The sequence below is a fragment of the Capricornis sumatraensis genome, chromosome 1 (assembly GCF_032405125.1).
Source record: "Capricornis sumatraensis isolate serow.1 chromosome 1, serow.2, whole genome shotgun sequence".
NCBI lineage: Eukaryota > Metazoa > Chordata > Mammalia > Artiodactyla > Bovidae > Capricornis > Capricornis sumatraensis.
Genome location: NC_091069.1, coordinates 93,860,050 through 93,880,036, shown reverse-complemented (window position 1 = coordinate 93,880,036; position 19,987 = coordinate 93,860,050). Strand labels below are relative to the sequence as shown.

Below are 19,987 nucleotides of genomic sequence, written 5' to 3'. Positions count from 1 at the left end.
TGAGGCTGTGATCTTTGCAGAGCAGACACCTCCTATCGTCTCTTGAGGTTGGAGGCAGGTGTTGTGTGAATTTGTTGACAATGATTCTCTAAGTGTATGTGTCTGTGTCTCTCTCTGTGTGTGCACACTCAGTATTTGCCTGTGCAGTTATTTGCATCTCTATAAGGCCATGTGTCCATCCTTTCAGAGGTTGATGTTTCTGCAGGTGGGTTCCCCAGGGTGACTGCCCATTTTGCCATCTTCTGGGAGTGCTGTGTCTAGGGGTCAGGCTAGATCCCTAGGGCTCTTCAAAGCAGCAGGGCCTCAATAATCCACCCCCCTCCAGTCCTCACCCGAATCCCCTCCCCGCGTGGGGAACACTGTGGTTTTGGGCTCACAGCTCCTGTGTTCCCTGTCCAGAGTTGTCCTCCCTGTTGTGAGGATGTGCCCCTGCTCTCTACTTCTGGGGTCACAACGGTCCCGACGAGGACTCCGTGTGTCTGGGTCCCAAGCTGCTTGAAGTGGCAATCTGAGGGCACCGAGGCAGGAGTGGAGCCACTTAGGTGCCTACAAGCAGGCCGTTTAGAACCAACCTTCCCCTGCGAATGGAGTCAGGAGAGGGGGAGCCGGAATCGCTTCCCCCTGGATCTGTAGTGCTACGACTGTCCACCAGGTGGGGTTCCAGGGCAGAGAGAGAATTGAGATGACCCAGCGCTAGAAGCAAGAAACCGAGCTTTTAAACCTCCGCCAGCCACATCAACCTCGGAAGCGCTCGCACAGGGAGGGACAACACAGATGCTCGCCCCTTAGACACTCACATACATTCTCTTCCGGTGAACTCTAAAACAGAACCCGTATTGGGTGCAGGGGACGTGTTAAAAGGGGAGTCGAGTTTCACTTACACACACATCATCCTAACCGAAGGTTAGGTCTTCTGCTCTGGGAGTGCCAGAGTGAACGACGGAGAAAGGGGGCCGAGGGAACAGGACGCGAGGGAGAGGGCGAGCCAGGCACGGGCTAGACCGTGTCGGGGTTGGCACGCACAGCTCCATGTATCACAGACAGCAGGAGGAGAGGCCAGATGACAGACGGATGCACGATGCACAGACACATTCAGCACCAGAGAGAACACACAGACGCGCAGACACGCCACGCAGCTCCACAGACGTCGGGCCGACCCGGGACACACGCGCGCGCACAGACGCGGCCCTGGGCCACACGCACACCTCGCACAGGCGCGCGCGCTGGGCCCTCAGCGCCCGGCTGGGAGAAGGTGGCTGCTCTCACCTGGCATGTTTCTTTATTAATACTAATTTATCAATGAATGTTTGTATCCTACTCCTCCCGCCTCCGGGTGCCGGGGCCGCCGCATTGGTCCTCTTCGCGGGACATGCACCAGACCAGCATCGGGGTTCCTCCGACGCTGCGGGGCGAGGAGGGGGCGGAGGGGACTACAAAGTGAGGGAGTCTCGAGGTGTCCGAGGGGAAGGCTGCAGCGTCAGCTGCCCGGGACGCGGACGGGGAGAGGGGCACATCGGGTCCTGTAGGGTAAGAGGCGTACAGAAGCGGGGGAAGGGACCTTGGCCTCCAAGGTCTGAGGATGTCGGGATCCAAGATGGGAACTCCCCGCTAGAAGGAGTGACAGATGAGAGGACTGAGGGGTTCCGGGAGGCGGGAGCCGGCGGGGTCCCGCGGGATAGGAGCTGGAGATCCTAAGCACAGGTTCAGGGGCTTTTGGCGCCCCTCAGTCCAGAAGCGGTCCGCCCGAGACCTCAGCTGCTGGGGAGACAGCCCACGCGGGACTGCCTGGGGGGCGAGAAGGGGGCCGGGGGCCCGGGAGGGGGGAAAGAGGGAGCGAAGTAGCCTAGCAGCCAAGCGGGCACCATGCGAGCGCTCACCGTGTGTGTTTGTGTGTGTGTGTGTGTGTGTGCGTGTGCGCGCGCGCGTGTGTGTCTGTGTGTGTCTCATCTCGTCCGTCTGTAGGTGCCGGGCTCAGCGAGACGCCGGCGAGAAGGAAGAGGAGGCGAGAGGTGAACTGAGTTTGATCCTGCGGCGGCTACAAGTGGGTCCGCGGCGGGCGGCGGGCTGCGGGCGGCCGGGGCGGGGCAGGAGGCCGGCGGGCGCTCACACGCTCCGGCCGCCGGCCTCTCACCACGCCTCCGGCTTCGAGAGCGCGGCGGGGGGGTGGGGGGGAGGGTTGAGGGGGGTGGGGGGAAGGGGGGGCCCTGGCGGCGCGCCCACGGCGCAGCCTCCCGCCTCTATATAAACACACGCATCGCCTGGCTCTCAGAGGCACAAATTCACATTGAGGGAAGCTTTTAAAACCATCAGCCCTGAAATCCTGCCTCCGGCTTTTCCCCCCTCTTTCATTCCTTTTGCCTTCCTTTCTTTTCCCCCCCTTTCTTTCCCCAGCAGCAACTCCAGAGCCGAGAGACCGCGTCCCGGGACGGACTGCCTTTTCTTAATTGATACAATAGCCCAGCTCGGGTTTTCACCTCCTCCCCCAACCCCACCCCGCCTCACCCCTCCCGCCCGCCGCCGCCGCCGCCGCCGCCGCCGCCCCAGCGCCCGCCCGGGGCTCTGTCGCCGGCTGCGTCCCGTCCTGGCCGCGGGCCGCCGGCTCCGCACCCGCGTCCGCCTCGCCGCCTCGCCTGCCGCGCCCGCCTCGGGGGTGCAGCGGCGGCTCCGGGGCTCCGGCGCGCCACCCCGGGCAGCCCAGAGGCGCTGAGCTCGGCCTCTCCACTCGCCTCAGCCGGGGAGCCTTCCCCCTTGCACCCAAAGTTTCTGGGTTCGTTGGAATTTGGGGATTCAGGATTTTTCCTTTTTTTTAAAACCTAGGAATTTGAGGGGAAAACTTTTGACAAATCCATCGCACTTTCTCTCCGCTAGTTCTCTGTCCCCCTTCTTCTTTTTTTCCCAAACAGGGGAAGGGGCTTACGAGAGAGACTCCCGCTGGACAAAGTTTTCCCCAAGTTTTCCGAGTGTGATGGTTGCGGGGAGAGCCAGCCCATCAGCTTGATTCACGACTTCGTCTCGCCACCCCTCGAGCAACCCCTAAGCCCGCTATAAGGGAACAAACAAGCAAGCAAACAAACAAAGTCACACTCCGAGTCGCCTCGTGTCTCCTCTCTCCCTTCTTCTAGGCGATTTCCCACCCGCCTCTGCTCTCCCCTCACAACCTCCACTTCCCTTCCCTCGGCCCCTTGCTCCTTCTCTGTTTCGGCTGGAGGTGCCAGGACCCCCGGCCGAAGCCTCCCCTCCCCCGCCGCTCGCGTCCCTTCCCGTCTGGCCCTCCCCTCCCCCGCCGAGGCCCGCACAGCCAATCCCCCGAGCGGCCGCCAACATGCTCTTTGAAGGCTTGGAGCTGGTGTCGGCGCTGGCCACCCTCGCCGCGTGCCTGGTGTCGGTGACGCTGCTGCTGGCCGTGTCGCAGCAGCTGTGGCAGCTGCGCTGGGCTGCCACCCGCGACAAGAGCTGCAAGCTGCCCATCCCTAAGGGCTCCATGGGCTTCCCGCTCATCGGAGAGACCGGCCACTGGCTGCTACAGGTAAGGGCGCACTCACTCCGTTGCTCTCCAGGTTCCGCTAACGGCGAGCACCGGGCGGTTGGAGCCGCGGGCCGGCCAGGGGGCGCCGGGAGCCTGAAGGCACCAGTCCCCGCCCCGCCCCTTCCCTCCTCTCCTCCTGAGCCGCCCTGGCTTCCCCGGCCCGCCTGCGGCGTGGTTCTGAGCCCGCTGGCGCCGGGTGCGCAGGTTCAAGGAGGTGGTAAGAGAGGTCCCTGGATCCCAGAGGGCTCCCAAGACCGACTTTTTCCAGCCGCGGGCGACTCAGCAGGAGTGCGCCTAGCGTCCTGGGGGCTTCGCGAGCCGCGCGAGTTGGAGGGGGCGTCCCGTCTAGAGCCGCTTTCGCCTCTCCTTCGCGTTCCCGTCCCACTGGCTGTCGACTTCCCGGTCTTTGTCGGTGTACCTGGGACCCGAAAACCGAGTCAGGGAAAGAAAGAGTGGGCCAGTGGCAGCCGGGATTGCCGCTCTGTTCCCGCCGCGTCCCGTCCTGGCCACGCCAGGTACTACTGCCCTGGTCCACGGTTTGAGAAAGTGTGTGTGTTTTGTGGTGGGAGAAGAAGGAGGTAACCCAAGGAAAATGAGAAGCCTGAGACCCGAGGTTTCTCGACTTTCGGAGAAAAGGGTCTATTTACTTACTGGGTGGGGACAGTCTAGCAGGGGAGAGGAACTTGGGAGAGGTGTGTGAGATCCATAGAGAGCGTTTGTGTTTGTTGTTAGACGCCGCACAAACCACACTGCCGGCGATAATGGGGGTGGGCCTGTCGGGGACCAGACCCAGGTAGGTAATGGGGAAATTAATCTGGAATTAACCTCCTCAAGCGCTAGACAATCGCTTTTGCAATGTGTTAAACAGGAGGTTTTTCTTTGGGATGGGGATCCTCTGGGTTAACCGCGGGAGGTGTGTTGCGTGCGCGTGTGCACGCGGGTTTGTCTGGCAGATGCTGATGAGAATTAGAAGGATGGCTGTACTGAAACAGACAGTCCAGGCCCAGGAAAGCTGGGGCGGGAGGTGAAGGCAGAGACCTGTGGGTTTAGAAGTGCGAAAGCTTGGCTTGAAATTAACAGACGCGTGCAATCCGCGCGTGCACACAGACACCCAGCGCAGCCCCGCCCCGCCCGGAGCCAATTGACAGCAGAGCTGGGGCGGGAGGGGCACGCGAGGTTCCTCTCCTCAGTGGTCTTCCCAAGTCCCGGAATCAAACTCATCTCTTTGGGGTTCGTGCAGCAAGGTGGGGTTCATTTCAACCAGTGAGACCTACATACCCCTCCCCCACCGCCGTGAAGAAATCCCTAGCGCCTCTCCCGTGCCAACACACTTAAAGGGTTAACTGCAGCGGTGGTCTAGGCTTTTGGCCGAGAATTTAGGAAATAAAATAATTCACAGGGGCGTCGGCCCCTACCTTGTTATAGCCAATCTGCCGAATTCGAGGTCTGGCCCCCCCTTTCTTTACCCCCCCCCTCCCCGGGCCACCGACGTCCCCCTGACCTTTTCTCCGAATCCCACAAGGGCCTCCGGGGCTCCGCGTCCAACTCGCACGTAAGATGGGGAGGGGGAAGCAGGCCTACGCCTCCCCATTCGTCCGCCCCCGGGGGGCCCTTGACCCTCCCGGCGGGCGGGTAATGAGAGATGCGTGTAGAGGAGCAGTGAAGGGGTTAATGGGATCCCTCTGAATCCCAGCTTTATTTTTTCGGAGTCATTTATCAGATTTTACTGGGGGACCTCCAAGGGCTCTCCGTTTCCACCGTGCGCCATCTAAACAGAGCCCAGGGCTAAAAATACAACATTTTTGTATAAATTGGACTCGCGGCCCGAGCGGCCGCCCCTATGAAAGTCCTCTTTGTGAAGACCGTGGAAACGGCGGACAAATAACCCTTTATTAATACCACAAAAAACGCACTTTAATTATAGTTAGGCAGATCAGAGGCGGGGGGGTGGTGCGGCGGGAGAAAGGCGGGGGCGACCTCGGAAAATTCACAACCCAACTTTTGTGTCGAAAGAAAAGAAAAACAGAGGAAACGCAGGAGAGGAGCGAAGGAGAGTCAGACGGAGTGAGAGAGACCGGTACCTCTGGCAGAGCGAGGGAGCCCCGCTCCTCACCCCACTTTGGTCGCACCTCCACCCTCGCCTTGATTTCTCTTAAAGGGGTAGACGCCGCCTAGAAGTGCCGCAGAGTGGCGGGAGTTCTCCCCCACCCGCCAACCTGGAGGCGCGGGCGCTCCGGGCTCGCTCCCTGTCGCGCGCCCGGGCCGGAGGCACATGTGGAAAAGTGATTAGGGCTCCGGGTTCTGCAGAGTCACTTTTCGGCGGGGCTGGGGTGTGTACACATCTAACTGGCGAATACTTTTCCGCCGAAGAAAGGAAAGTGAGGAGGGGGACCAACCGGGGAAAAGAGGAAGCCGAGGGTCCCTTCGGGGGGTGCATGACCCCGCAGGTCTGGAGCCCGCATCCGCACGTCTGTCAGCGGGCAGGCGGGACAGCCTGACAGGTGGCGCCCCTCCCCCTTCACCGGGTTGCAGCCGCGGCCGGAGAAGGGTTAATGCGGGGCTGGGTGGCGAGCAACGACGTCAAAGGTGAGCGGGACGCCCCTGCCCCCGCCCCTCGGAGGTCCCCTCGGTTTCCGGTACCCTCGTGGGGCCAGCACCGCCAGCTCCTCCGAGCGCCCGGCCTGGGCCGGGGCCTGGCTCTGCTCGGCTCGCGCCGCCGCCGGGGATCCGGTTACCTGTGACGGCCGCCCAGCCCCGCCCCGCCCCGCCCCGCGGGAAGCGCCTTCCTCTGCGCTCGCGTTCCAAACTCCAAGGCGGCGACGAAAGTCCTGCTCAGTTATTTCGGGGCAAATTGCGTTCGGAAAATCGCGGCTCCGGGCCCGTGACTCTACCCTGCGGAGCTCTCAGAGGGCCGCCCGGTCCCTTCGAGGCCCACACCCGCGAACGGAAGAAACCCCAACCCCCATCGGTAGTGATTGCCTCGGGGCACCGACCGCTCGCCGCTATAAATAATCTTTGGCCTGCGGCCACCCCGCGGGGTCTCGCCAGCCCGTGGCCGCGAGCCTGGAAATATTTATTCCGAGAGTCTCCCGAGCGCGAGGCGAGGGAGGGGGGAGGCGGAGGCTCTAGTTTAGGGTCTCGCGGTCCGTGATACCTTTTCCCTCCCGCAAGTCATTACTAAAAAAAACCTCCCGCGGGGTGCCCTGGGCCTCTCGCCCCCTTGCATTATTTATTATCCTCTAGGCCCCACTTCCCAGTTCTCGTGCATGCTATGAAAAATAAAACCTACGTGCGTGCGTGCGTATGTGTGTGAGTGGGATACAGGAGGGTAGGGAACTGGTGCCGGAGGTGAGGTCCTCCGCCCCTCCCCCGAGGGCCCTCGAGGCTGGGCCTCCTGGACGTCCCATCTGGCGCTGTGGGCCCTGAGAAAGTTCTTGCGTGGCCCCTGCAGGGTTCTGGCTTCCAGTCGTCGCGGAGGGAAAAGTATGGCAACGTGTTCAAGACGCACTTGCTCGGGCGGCCGCTAATCCGTGTGACCGGCGCGGAGAATGTGCGCAAGATCCTCATGGGCGAGCACCACCTCGTGAGCACCGAGTGGCCACGAAGCACACGCATGCTGCTGGGCCCCAACACGGTGTCCAACTCCATCGGCGACATCCACCGGAACAAACGCAAGGTAAGAGACTCGCAACCGTGCTCTGATCCTCTTCTTGCGTGCACCCCCTCGGAGTGAGGAGTTCTTGGTGCCCCGGGGACGTCCCCACCAGAATCCGCGCCCGTATTTGCACACCATGCAGGAGAATCCCGAAGCTCCCTGCCTAGACAGCTGCGACCCCAGATCCAGGGCCTGCACAGGCCTCCTCCGGGTCTGCCCTTTTGCTGACCCACCGTACCGTGCGCGCTACCAGGCCCAAAGGGAGGGTCATTGGGAGTTGGTTTGGACAACTTGAACATGCGGTGATAGGGGCGTCCAAAGCCTGTCCTCGCCGTGTTCCACAAACCTGGACAAAAAGAGAGGGGGAACGGTGACCAGCGCTCCTCCTTATCGCCCCTTGGAATCCCGAGGACTAGAAACGGCTCATTCTAAAATCACACCTAGCCTTCCCTGCTGCAGGTTGCTTTAAGGGCACCGCAAGCAGGCGCGGGCGGCTGGGGGCACCTTGTGGCAGCGGTTGCTGGGCCTTGCCTGGGAGGGGCGAGGTGAAATTTGGGCCACCGCGCTCGGATCTGGGCCGAGGGGGAAGTACAAGGGGTGGGATAACAGCCGAGGGGCGGCGGGGGATCAAAGCGCACCTACCCTCCTCCCATAAAGAGGAAGAGAAAGTGGGTGTTTATCCTGTGGATTTCCCGAGCGCCTGGAAGAGGCGAGGAGGAGGCGAGCCAGCGCGCACGGAGCAAGCCTCCCCCGCCCCCTCCCAGGGCTGCGCCGCCGCCTCGGCTCCGAGCGCGGGCGGCACGTGCTGTTTGAACTGCAGTAACCCGAAAGCTGAGCCGCCGGCGGGCGGGGCGCCGGCCCGCCGGCTTAAAGCGGCCGCGACGGGGGGAGGCGGCGCTGCACGACCTCCCCTCCCTTCATTTTTTCCATTGGGTCAGAGGACTCACCAGGTTTGAAACCTAGAGGAAAGGGAGAGGCAGCGTGTGATCTCCGGGAAAAGGGGCAGAGCCCGGGAGACAGGAGAGGGCCACGGTGGGCAGCCCCCTCCGCCGGAAGTCTGTGTGTGAACGGAGGAATTCATCCCGTAGAATTCGATGTATTGCGAACGGCCCGCGAAGAGTAGTTCATCGTAACAGACAAAAGGAGAAAAATCAGAGGGGACTGGTCTGCACGTACCCACCCCTGCCCCCGCCCTCGCCCCCCGCCCTCGCCCTCGCCCTCGCCCTCGCCCCCCGCCCTCGCCCCCCGCCCTCGCCCTCGCCCCTCGCCCCTCGCCCTCGCCCTCGAAAAGCACGCATTTCAGGGGCTGGGAAAGGGGCTAAGTAGTCTCTCCAGCTGCTTCATTGGAGCCGGAAGCAGCTAACAGAGCCCGGGGGCAGATGGGGAGGGTTCTCGGGAGTGGCGGGGAGGGGGCTGCCAAACACTTCTTTTTTTCTTTTGGTGTAACTCCACCAAAAGTTTATTTTAAAGAGTTAGGAGAGAGCCTGAGACTCAGAAACCCAGCTCCAAAGAATGTGGTTTAGAAAGCCATTTTTGTCCGCCGCTCACAGAAGAGGACCCTGAGGCTTAGAGAGGTTGAGGGACTTGAAACAGGTCAGGTCAGTTCAGTTCTGTTCAGTCGCTCAGTCGCGTCCGACTCTGCGACCCCATGGACTGCTTGCAGCAGTCCAGGATTCCCTATCCATCACTAACTCCCAGAGGTCGGGAAACAGGTCGGGAAGGAAGAAAAGGCAGGGCAGGGCCTGCAACACTGGCGTCTCTGGGAAGAGCGTTTCTAAGCCATCAAGGACAGCCTACTCAGCCCTGCCCACCTGGGGCTGCCAGAAGCTGAGGGTGGAGATGGCGGGGGAGCGGTGCTGCGAGGAAGAAAGCTTGATCAGGACCTGAGTGTGAGACCCTGGGGATGTGGAAGGTTTGCGGGGAGGCTCTTGCCTTGCAGTTGCATTCACCCTCTGCCTGACCTGGCTGTAGGCCTTCAGGTGGGGCAGGGCCCTCCTGGAAAGTCCCCGAGGGCTTGGCTTTCTGTGGTCCGTTTGGAAGGAGGGCTGGAGGGTCGGGGAGGGGGGACCCGGTGAATGCTGCTGGAGGAATACTGAGGGAAGGAAGCCTGGGGGACGGGGTGAGGTGGTGGGACCTGAGAGAGGCCAGAAAGCTGGACCACCGAGGAGGCACGGATAGTGTCCCTCTTCCTGGCACCCTTGCCTTCTAGCTCCTTGGGGGTCGGGAGCAGCCAGAGACCAGCTCATCCTGACAGAGACTTGGGGACCCTCTGTGTGTACTGGTGGTGGCCTTGTTATGTGGCATGTGTGTCTTATGTTAAAAAGACAGATGAAAAGGTCCTTCTCCCCCAAATCGTTAATTGGTGTTCCAGCAGCTTAAGTTTACTGAGTTAAATAGCAGGGCTTGGGCTAGAAACGAACATAGAAGGTAGGTATACAAACATAAAGGCCAGGTCCTTGCCCTTGAAGAGTGGAATCTGGCTGGAGGGATGAGAAGAGAATACTCAGGGGCACACATATGGGTCGAGGGAATGGCCTGTTTGCTGGACCCAGTGCCTGGTAGACCCACTTTGGCCAGGGTTGGGGCTGCCCCATGGCTCTCCTGCTGCCTTATCCAGCCCGCACTGCAAGCAGGGACCCTGGCCTGCGAAGGGTAAGCATGTACCCGCAGGAAGTGGGGCCCAGGTGTAGTGAGGCCCTGCTGGTGGGGAACTAGGAGCGTCACTGTTTCCATTGGGGCAGGTACCCCACCCCTTCTCTGGGAGGTCTGACCAGATGTGCTGGGAAGGGGTTCCTCACAGTCATCGCTGAAGTCCAGGTGTTTGTCCAGGCTGCCCTGGTGGTCTAGGGCCCAGAGGGGTAGGGTTGCCAGGGAGAACACCTCGCCCAGTCTAACAGAGTCCTCTCTGGACTCCAGGCCAGTGTCGTCATAGCCACCACCTCAGATCTGTCCCCCTCCTCTGTTGGGCCTCCCCTACCAGGGGCCTGGGGAGTCTCTGATTTTGAGGGGAGGGACTGCACCTCTCCATGTATGCGGAGAGGCTGGGTTGCCCTGGAAGAGCGCATGGAGAGAAGTAGAGAAGATCGGGGGAGGGTTACCAGAGACATAGAGGAGGGGGACAGGGAGTTGTCATGGGTCGTCCTGGAAGCATCCAGTGCCGAACCCCACACACCAAGATCAGACATTTCCTCTTTTTCTTTGGAGCTGGGGCCTGGCTTCTTTACACTGAAAAGCCAGCGTCTTCAGGGCATTTCAGGCAGTGGCCCTGAGATTCTGCCAGAGAACTTGGAGCTCTCTGCATCAGAGTGCATCCCAGGGATGAACTTAGCTTTGGAGCTCTGGACTAGAGAGACCTTAGGAGTGGTCTTCTTGTCCCTCCTACTCTGCCTCCTGGCTCAGGGACTTCGGTGTCCATGGCTGAGATAGGGGAACAGCTTCTCAGGTTTTGGGGGTAGGAATTAAGAATCTCTGCCACCCACCTATGGCTCCTCACAGACAGCCTTTCAGCCCCCTGGGTGGGGATGGAGCTCAGGGTCAGGCTCATTGTACTTCTTTCAGAAATCCTGGGTATGCTGGGATTTGTGTCAGGATAGAGAGACCAGGAGGTGCTTCGGCAGGAGGGCAGAGCCAAGAGGGTCCACGGTTGCGGGATCCTGCGGGAGGCCAGCTCAGACCGGCTCCAGGTGGCCTTTGAACCAATGCACAGCCTCTGGCTCCAAAGTCATGTCCATCAGGTTTGGCTCAGGGCAGAAGTTTCTACCTGGGTTGAATGGGAAGACAGTGAATGGCCAGGCAGCCCGCCTCCTGGGAGCTGCGCCCGCCTACCCCACCTCCGACATAGGCTCAGAGCCTTTGTTCCGCCAGGGGAGGTCCTTCACCAAAAGTTACTGTAGCATCAGGGGCTTCTGAGGGGGCGGTTGACAGGATCCGATGTCTGAAGGTCAGCGGGGGAGGGTGCCCACGGCTGGCTGCCAGGGTGCCTGGGAGTGGTCTCCTCACTCTGTGTACCCTTGTTGGGCAGGGGCAAGTGGTGTGGGGGCTGTTCTCTCCCTTCCCTCTCCCTCCTGCGTCCTCCTCCCAGGGAGGGATGGATCCAAGACTGTGATGCTGAGGGATGTGCTCATTCTCCCAGCCTTGGGAGGCAGTTGTGGCCTTGGCCGGCAGCAGGGAGGCTTGGCCGGGGTCTGCTCCGGCCCTGAGCCCTCTATGCCGGTTGCTGTATCTGTTCCAGGCGCCCCAGGCTGAAGGGCAGAGGTTGAGGGTGCGCCTCCAGGGCCTGACAAAGCTTGAGAGTAAACCAGAGTAGCCAAAACAGCTGGGCTTGCCCTTAGAATACACTTGGGCCCTTGAGGAGCGTCCCCCAGGCTCATAGATACATTGGAGTCCCCAGGACTGCTAGAGGCTGGCTCAGTGGGTTTGGAGTGGTGGGAGGCCAGGTATTCAGGGACCCTGGTGAGTGTGGCCAGTCATGCCTGGGACTGTGACCTTGGGAGGCTCTTCCTGCTTTGGGCCTCAGCTTTCCAAGGGGGTTTGTCTCTGGCTGGAGGAGGGTTCGAAGGGTCTGGGAAGACCTTCTCAGAGTCTGTGGCTCAGCAGGAATGTACCAAGTGCTGCCCTCCCCTCACCCACTGGGTGCTTTTGTTGTGTGTGGAAGAATTAGGGGAGACAGTCAGAGCTGGACTCAAACAGGGGACAGAAACTCTGTTCCCACAGGTGCTGAGGACCCAGAAGGGGCATGCACAGGCTGGGCAGGGCAGGGGTGGGGGGTATGTCTGGCCAGCACCTCCCCATCAGAGGGTCTGAGTGGGGCCTGACTCAGGAGGCAGCCAGGGTGAAGTGGAGGTCCAGTGGAAATGCCAGGCAGCCAAGGGGTGACGTCCTCTCCTGTCCTCCCCCTTCCTTGAGTATAAAGTACACACCTTGGCGTCACCCCTGTGCTGTGCGGACAGCTGCCTCGGCGGCTGCCCGCCCTCTGTTATTCTTTCCACTCGCAGGCTGCGGCTCCGGTGGCTTGGCGGGGTGGCCTGCCCGGGCCCCCACCCTCCCGGGCAGCCGCTTCCATTCCTCCCAGTCTGAGTCACTGGCCCGGGGAGTGGGTTCCCTCTCCGGCTCTTCCAGCTTCTGAGGCTGCCCATCTTTCTCTGCATCCATCCAGTTGTGAAGGGGCAGTTATCTGGCTGAGTGGGTCAGCACAGGGCTCTGGGGACCTGGTGAGCTACTCCTCTCCCAGGGTGAGACATGGGGAGGGGGGCCTCGGGGTGTGAGGGAGACATTTGCAGAAACAGTCACAGGGAATCTGAGCCTTGACAAGCCCCCTGGTGACTACGCCAGGCCCCGCTGTGAAATCCACTTTTATTCCAAGGAGAGGAAGAACCAGAGATGGGGGTTCTTGAGCCAACTGCATTGCTGGGAAAGCTGGTAGAGGTGGGGGGAGGGTTTCCAGGCACACCACCCTTCAAGGCCGAGCCTATCCTGCTCGGCTTCCCTGAAGTTCCCGGTCTCCCGCGCCCTGCCCTCCCAGCACGGACCCGATGGGGCATTCCCTACCTGCTGCTCTCTCTGCCGGGCTCTGCAGAGCTGGGCTGGTTCCTGGTGACCTTTGTCCAGCATTCTTGGCTCACTTGTGGGAATTCCCAGGGAAGCCCCAGAGGGAAACAAAGCAGTCCTGGCTCCCGCTGCGACTGCGGTCAGGCCCTGGGCTCTGGGGCCACGGGACACCCTTTGCCTTCTCACCCAGAGCTGCTCTGCCGGCACCTTCCCCAGTGCCCGAGTGCTGACCCTACCCGCCCCCATGAGCCCCGGCCTTCCTCTGCCCTGGCCAGCACCTCCGCCTCCTCCTGGGCTTTGTGGTGGGCGGTGGTTTCTGGGCTGCCCCAGCTTTGGGAAGCGCCCGCGTTGTTAACCCTGGGCACGGTCCCAGGGATGAGGCCCTGGAGTTTCCCGGCGCCTGGGAGGCCCCGATGCCTGAGGAACAGCTGAGCAGGAGGCAAGAGCGTGGTCTTAATGACCACGAGCAAAGCCCCTTGAGCTTGGAGTGCCCGCAACCTGCCTTTGCTTAGCTTCTCGTTTGGGTAGTTTTTCCCCCTCAGGGGGCCTCTAAGGAGAATCATGGGACTGCCAGGAGGAAAGGGATCCCAGAGCATCCAGTTAGACTCGTGGATGGGTCAAGATAAGGGCCCTGGTTGGGGCTGCAATTCTTTCAGAAGCCCCACCTCAAAGAGCCTGCAGATTCAGGCATCTTGGGGTCATTTCAGCTTCTGGCCTTGCTCAGGGCCCCTTCCCACTTGGACGTGAGGTGTGGACCCCCTGCTCTGGAATCGCTCTGCTCAGTCCCAGGTCCCCTTGTGTCCTTCCTGTTGTCCGTGGCTCCCAAGGCTTGAGTAGGAGCAATTCAGCCAGCCATCGCTAGAGGGCGCAGGGAATGTAACCTTTGGGACAGGGCAGGGCTTGTCCTTGGGTCCTGCCTGGCCACTCCTCCGGGTGCAGTGGGGTCCCTCAGAGCTCCCCGTTTGGTAGCCCTGGAGTGACCCCTCCTGAGCCACTGTAGCCCATACACAGTGTGTGAGTAGAGGCCCAGCAGGCAATTATATCATGTGATTATACCAGATTCTGGGCTTTGAAGGGATAGTGTCTACTTAGGGACACATGGATATTGGTGTTTATGTGATTTGTACGTTGAAAGGAACCTCAGAGGTCACCTGGTTCAGCCTCACCAGTTTACAGATGAGGAAACTGTGAGGCCGGGAGGTGATTTGGCCATGATATTACGGTGAGTTGGTGGATGATCTGGGATTAAAACTCAGGTTTCCAGGTGCCAGGCCTGCCTTTTTCTACCACCCACTGCATGGACAGAGGAGCCTGTCAGGCTACAGTCCACGGGATCGCAAGAGTCAGACATGACTTAGCGACTAAACCACCACCACCACTGCATCTTAGGAGCCTCGCTGGCTTTGACTTTGGCTGGTCCTCGTCAGCATGGGCCTCTGCTTGCTTCCCCCTCCCCTTCCACATGCCCACTTTTGTACCCAGGTCTTCTGTGTGCAGGGGGCCCTGGCCAGCACCTGCTCCCTTTCCTTCAGGGTAGTGCCCTTGACTCTGCTCTGGACTGGCTGGCTCTGGCCAGGCATGATGCCCCCACTGTCCCTGCCTGCCCTACCTCCAGCCTCCCCACGGAGGCCTGGCAGCCACATATCATCCTGTGTCCCTCAGGAGCCTGCTCGGCTCCCATGGACCACTTTCTGTGGGCTCTTTGCTATTTTATAAGGGCCCCTAGTCAGCTGATGCTGAGTTCTGGGGCAGTGCGCTGCTCCTACCCATAAAACTCTTGGACCAGGAGTGGAACCTGGAATCCTAAAAACACCAGGGTTGGAGGGGAGTGCTGAGGCAGAGAGCATGCTGGAGGGAGGTGGCCCTGGAAATTCCCCGGGCCCCCGCAGCTGAGCAAGGTGTGAGTGACCTGGCCAGGCCTGGGCTGCCCCTGCCACCTCCCCTCATCCTTCTACATTTCAGCCGTCCCTTAGTAGCAGGAGCAGCCCCAAACAGTGCTGGTTTTTCTGCCCCTCAGCGGCCTCCTTCCCTCCCTCCCTCCCTCTGCCCACCGGGAATTTCGGAATGAAAGTGCTATTGTGAGCGTCTGGCTGGGCCACTGAAGGGCCAGCACTGTTATTTCTGCAAACCAGCCCTCCCATTAGCCATGCAGGGCCGAGGCCAGGAAAATGTTACCTTTTCCTTCTTGAGCTGACTGCAGGGGAAATTCTCACATTTACAGTTTGTGCGGTGGTTGTGTTTGGGGGCAGGAGGGGAGGGCGGGCGCGTGTGTGTGGTTTGCGTGGGGCTGATTGGGGGTGGCTAGAGGGATATTTGTCTCCTTCCTCTGCTCTGCCTCTCCCCTCTCTGCCTTTCCTGATGACCTTTCCCTCGGCATTGGTGGGGGCACCCCTTCTTTCTGTCTCCAGCGGTTGGGGCTAGAGGTTGTTGGTTGCCAGTGAGACCCACAGGCCACCAGTAAATAAACTCACATCTTACCCTCTCCTCTACATCTTGGGCAGCAACGTGAAACCGTGCACAGGGGCATCCGGGTGAGGAGGGGCAGGGGGGCTAAGGACTTCTTTGCTCAGGAATTGCAAGGACAGAAAGCAAGGGAGGTGGAAGCAGAGACTCACTGGCTACTTAAAATGAACTGGGAAGATGCAGGGAATCAAAAGACCTTGGCTTTCTGATCTTTTGGGGTGAAAAGCCTTGCCTCCATTCCCCTGCCTCCAGACCCGGTCACAGTGAAGACTTCTGGATGGCACAGTAACAGACACCCTCGGATCTCCACCCAGTAGGTGTTTCGCAGGGAGTGAGAGCAACCTTGGGTCTCAGGAAGTTCGCCTTAGACCCTCGTGTTCTCCCATCACTGGAATAAAAGACCCACCTCCTGCTTTCCACCTCTTCCTTGTCCAGTCCACTCACCTGTGTGCTGTTCCTGCTGGGCACATCTGTGCCGTGGCCTAGGCATTTGGGAATGGCCCCTGCAGTGGAGGGGCAGCCTCCCCCCAGCCCTGCCCAGCCCCCTCTTGTGTTGCCCCTCATGCTGGCATGGCCACATGGCCTATAGACCTGTTGGCAGCTGGACTGCCGGGTCTCCAGGCTTTGCCATTGTTTGGAGCACATGCTTTTCTGGGGCTTCAGTAAGGAATGACGGCTCAGGTCACCCTGTGAGTGATGTTGAATGTCCCAACTCTGTGAACTGTTTTAATCCCGTCCTTCCCCCGCCTTCCCTTTAAGACATGGGCAGTGGGAGGGGGGCTCAGAGCGGAGGAGCCAGCAGAGGGACTGTGACTGGAGACGGGAAGGCCTGAGGCTAGTCAGGGCAAGGACCTGGGGACTGCGCTTCGGCTGGGCAGGCCTGAGTCCGTCTGACCAGTTCACTCCCCTGCAGGTCTTCTCTAAGATTTTCAGCCATGAGGCCCTGGAGAGCTACCTGCCCAAGATCCAGCTGGTGATCCAGGACACGCTGCGTGCCTGGAGCAGCCACCCTGAAGCCATCAATGTGTACCAGGAGGCTCAGAAGCTCACCTTCCGTATGGCCATCCGCGTGCTGCTGGGCTTCAGCATCCCCGAGGAGGACCTGGGGCACCTCTTCGAGGTCTACCAGCAGTTTGTGGAGAACGTCTTCTCCCTGCCTGTCGACTTGCCCTTTAGTGGCTACCGGCGGGTGAGCACGCAGGGCCTGGGCGGAGAAGAGATGGGCATCTGTGAGCTCCCCTCAGGGAGGGGCAGCTGACCGCTAAGATGGTCACTGGTCACATTGGCAGAGAGGGGTTTCAGTGGGAGGGCACGGTGGACCCTTCACTTGGGGTCTCTGCTGCTTAGATGGGAAATTCACAGAGGATTCCCCACTACATCTTGCCAGAACTTGGGAGGAGGCCCTTGGTGACCCTGCCCTTTCCCTTGGGTAACCAGACAACCTCCTCCCTGCCTCAGGGCATTCAGGCAAGACAGACCCTACAGAAGGGCCTGGAAAAGGCAATCCGGGAGAAGCTGCAGTGCACGCAGGGCAAGGACTACGCAGACGCGCTGGACATCCTCATCGAGAGCAGCAAGGAGCACGGGAAAGAGATGACCATGCAGGAGCTGAAGGTGGGCCCCCCCACCCCCGCCCGGGCAGCGCAAGTGCGCGAACTCCTCCCCGGGACTGCACGTGCACCCTTACGGGTGGGGCCATCCCTTCCCTCCCCATGACTTGCTGTGCACACAGTCCTGGTGATGAACTGGTCCCCACAGCAGCTGGGCCGTAGGCTCTCCATCCCACCACAATTCCCTCTACCATTTTGGAAAAGATGCTGGAAATTGGATCCTAGAAATCCTGAACAGATGTGGCATCAGGGGCATTGTCGATCCCCTCGTCTGCTCCTCACCCCAGCCCTCCCCCCGTCCAGTATGCCTTTCATGGTCACAGCAGCCTTAGGAGCTCACCTAGGGAAACGAGGCCCAGAAGGAGAAGCCACTTGCTGGAGAGCGGCCCCAGCCCTTGGGGAGGAGCAGCCTTTTCAAATGGGAGGCGCAGCCTGCCTGGCACGGGCCAAATCCAGCTGGGCTGCCAGCCCCGGGACTGTCCTCTCTGGGCTCCAAGAAAGTCTTCCTGCCTCCCCTTTCTTGAGGTGGATGTTCATCCTCACTTAGACTCTGCCGCCCACATGCTTCCCAGGTGCCCGTGGACACTGAACTGCCGACTGCTCCATCCCTGTCTCGGCTTCCCCTTTTTTTTTGTTTTTTTGTTGTTAAATCTCTGACGAGCCAGAAAGGAGCTCAAAAGACTTCCCCATTTCATAAGAAGTTTTGTGACTTGTAGGTAGTGCCATGGCAAGTAAGGGACATACTCGTTCACTCTGCTCTCTGGGCTCAGCGTCCGTATTTGTAAAATGCAGGGCTTGGAATGAGACGGCTTGGGGAGGCCTTTTCATGGGGCACCATTGCTCCCCAGAGGGCCCTGAGGGGCTCTAAGTCATCGGGGGGCCACCGCGCCTCAGCCTTCTCACTGCAGGTCCCATCCCAGGTCCTGCCTCCTTAACCTCTCAGCTCTCCTGACCATCTACCACCTCCCTCCTTCTCCTGAGGAGGAAGGAAAAGCTGGGGCTGCCAGTCTGGAGGCCCAGCTGGAGACCATGCACCACAATCTGCTGGCCCGAACAGTGCCTGCTCCTTGGGATTTGCTCGTTTTCCTGTGAGCTCACTGCACTGATGAGGGCTGATGGCCAGTCCTGGAATCCAGCAGTGAGTGGGAAGCAGCCATGCCCCAGGGGACTTTTAGGCTAGTGCCTCTGCCCAGTCAGGGGACTGGACCTATGTCCACCGTGGCTGACATGCCCCAGCAATGTGAGGCTCAGAGGAAGCACCAGGGCTCAAATAGATGGCCCCAGGGTCGGGGGGACATGGGTGGGGAGGGGCTGCCACCAGGCTGAACCCAGGTCGCAAGCGGTGCCTCCTCTCCGCTGCTGCAGGACGGGACCCTGGAGCTCATCTTTGCTGCCTATGCCACCACTGCCAGCGCCAGCACCTCGCTTATCATGCAGCTGCTGAAGCACCCGGCCGTGCTGGAGAAGCTGCGGGAGGAGCTGCGGGCCAAGGGCCTCTTGCACAGTGGCGGCTGCCCCTGCGAGGGCACCCTGCGCCTCGACACTCTCAGTGGGCTGCACTACCTGGACTGCGTCATCAAGGAGGTCATGCGCCTGTTCACGCCAGTCTCCGGCGGCTACCGCACGGTGCTGCAAACCTTCGAGCTCGATGTGAGACTCCCATGGGCTGTGGGGCGGGCCGACGGGAAAGATCAGCTCCCCATGGGGTACCTCAGTCCCAGTCTCATGGGGAGATGATTCTGACTTTCAGGAAGCTTTCAGGGTAGTGGGAGGGTCCTTGCCCCAAATGCTGGGTCAGATGCAGCCCCCCTGGGTGTCCTGTGAAGCTGCCTTGAGACATCTATAAATAGGTGGACTGGCATGCCCAAAGGAGAGCCTGGCCAGGCCCCCGGGACCAGAGTGGGAACATCTGGGTGGGGGCTGGCAGGTAGAAGGTCCTGGGTCCTCTGAGACCCCCTCTGGTTCTCACACCCCTCCCCGTCCCTTCCCCTACCTGCCTCCAGGGTTTTCAGATCCCCAAAGGCTGGAGTGTCATGTACAGCATCCGGGACACACACGACACGGCGCCCGTGTTCAAGGATGTGAACGTCTTTGACCCCGACCGCTTCGGCCAGGCGCGGAGCGAGGACAAGGACGGCCGCTTCCATTACCTCCCTTTCGGCGGCGGTGTCCGGACCTGCCTAGGCAAGCACCTGGCCAAGCTGTTCCTGAAGGTGCTGGCGGTGGAGCTGGCCAGCACCAGCCGCTTCGAGCTGGCCACCCGGACCTTCCCCCGCATCACCTTAGTCCCCGTCCTGCACCCTGTGGACGGCCTCAGCGTCAAGTTCTTTGGCCTGGACTCCAACCAGAACAAGATCCTGCCAGAGACCGAGGCCATGCTGAGCGCCACGGTCTAAGGCTCCAGGCCTCGGGGTGGGAGCGATGGGAGGGTAGTAACCTGTGTGCGGGTGGGGCTGGCGCCCGGGGAAGGGGGAGGGCCCCCCAGGCCTTGCTCTCCCCTGTCCCTCTGCCTGGCAAACCTGCCCCAAGTCAAAAGGGGCCCGGCCTCCGGGGTTGGGCCCTCCCCCTGCCCCTGCGCCTCTCCAGTCTCTCTGGCTCCCAGCAGCTTCGTCCCCCGCCCCCCCCACCGGCCCCGCCCCGGGCCCCGCCCCGGCCCCGCCCCCGGGCCCCGCCCCCCGGCCCCGCCCCAGGCCCGCATGCCCCTCAGTGTTAACCTTTGGCTGTGCTGCGGCCCTTGCTTGTGATGTTCTGAACTGGTCTCTCCCCTCCCTTTTCTTTTGGCCTTTTTAGTTTGAGGTCAGGTGGTTGACATGGGGAGGGAGAAAAAGAGGTGCCCTCTTTGGGCCTCTCTTCGGCACCACCCCCCGCCCCGGCTCAGACAGGCGAGTGCCCCTCCCGGTATGGCCACCCGTGCCCGTGGGGAACAGCATTGTGGGTAATAGAACACCAGTCACCCTTGGCAGAGCGGGGATGGGTTGTCACCAGCCTGGAGGCCCACCCCTTGCCATTTGGGACGTTTGAAATTACCTATTGCTGCTACTTTTTCTCTCTCTGACCTTGGGGCAAAGGAGCCCCAGGCCCTGTTCTCCCAGCATCCTCCCTGGTGGCCCTGGGCACGCGCACTGACACCCCCACCTTTCCACCAGGCGGCTCAGAGCCCACCCTGCTCCCTGTACACCCACGCCC

General features: G+C 60.9%; 1 protein-coding gene across 2 annotated transcripts; it reads left to right on the top strand.

Annotated features, from left to right (window-relative positions):
- The first annotated feature begins 3,322 nt into the window (after positions 1-3,322).
- CYP26B1 (cytochrome P450 family 26 subfamily B member 1) lies at positions 3,323-19,338 on the top strand. Of its 2 annotated transcripts, XM_068979524.1 has the most exons (6): positions 3,323-3,526; positions 6,978-7,202; positions 16,105-16,380; positions 16,650-16,805; positions 18,167-18,451; positions 18,805-19,338. In XM_068979524.1, the coding sequence occupies exons 1-6, from the start codon at positions 3,323-3,325 to the stop codon at positions 19,195-19,197; spliced, it is 1,539 nt and encodes a 512-aa protein (XP_068835625.1). In that variant the 3' UTR covers positions 19,198-19,338. The 2 variants fall into 2 exon arrangements, with proteins under 2 accessions (XP_068835625.1, XP_068835635.1); XM_068979534.1 differs by lacking the exon at positions 6,978-7,202.
- Positions 19,339-19,987: the final 649 nt, after the last annotated feature.

Bases quoted from the DNA above. Each gene is read 5' to 3' on its own strand.
- CYP26B1 (XM_068979524.1), top strand. From the start codon at position 3,323: ATGCTCTTTGAAGGCTTGGAGCTGGTGTCGGCGCTGGCCACCCTCGCC. The intron at 16,381-16,649 runs GTGAGCACGCAG...TCCCTGCCTCAG, and splicing joins CCTTTAGTGGCTACCGGCGG to GGCATTCAGGCAAGACAGAC. The intron at 16,806-18,166 runs GTGGGCCCCCCC...CCGCTGCTGCAG, and splicing joins TGACCATGCAGGAGCTGAAG to GACGGGACCCTGGAGCTCAT.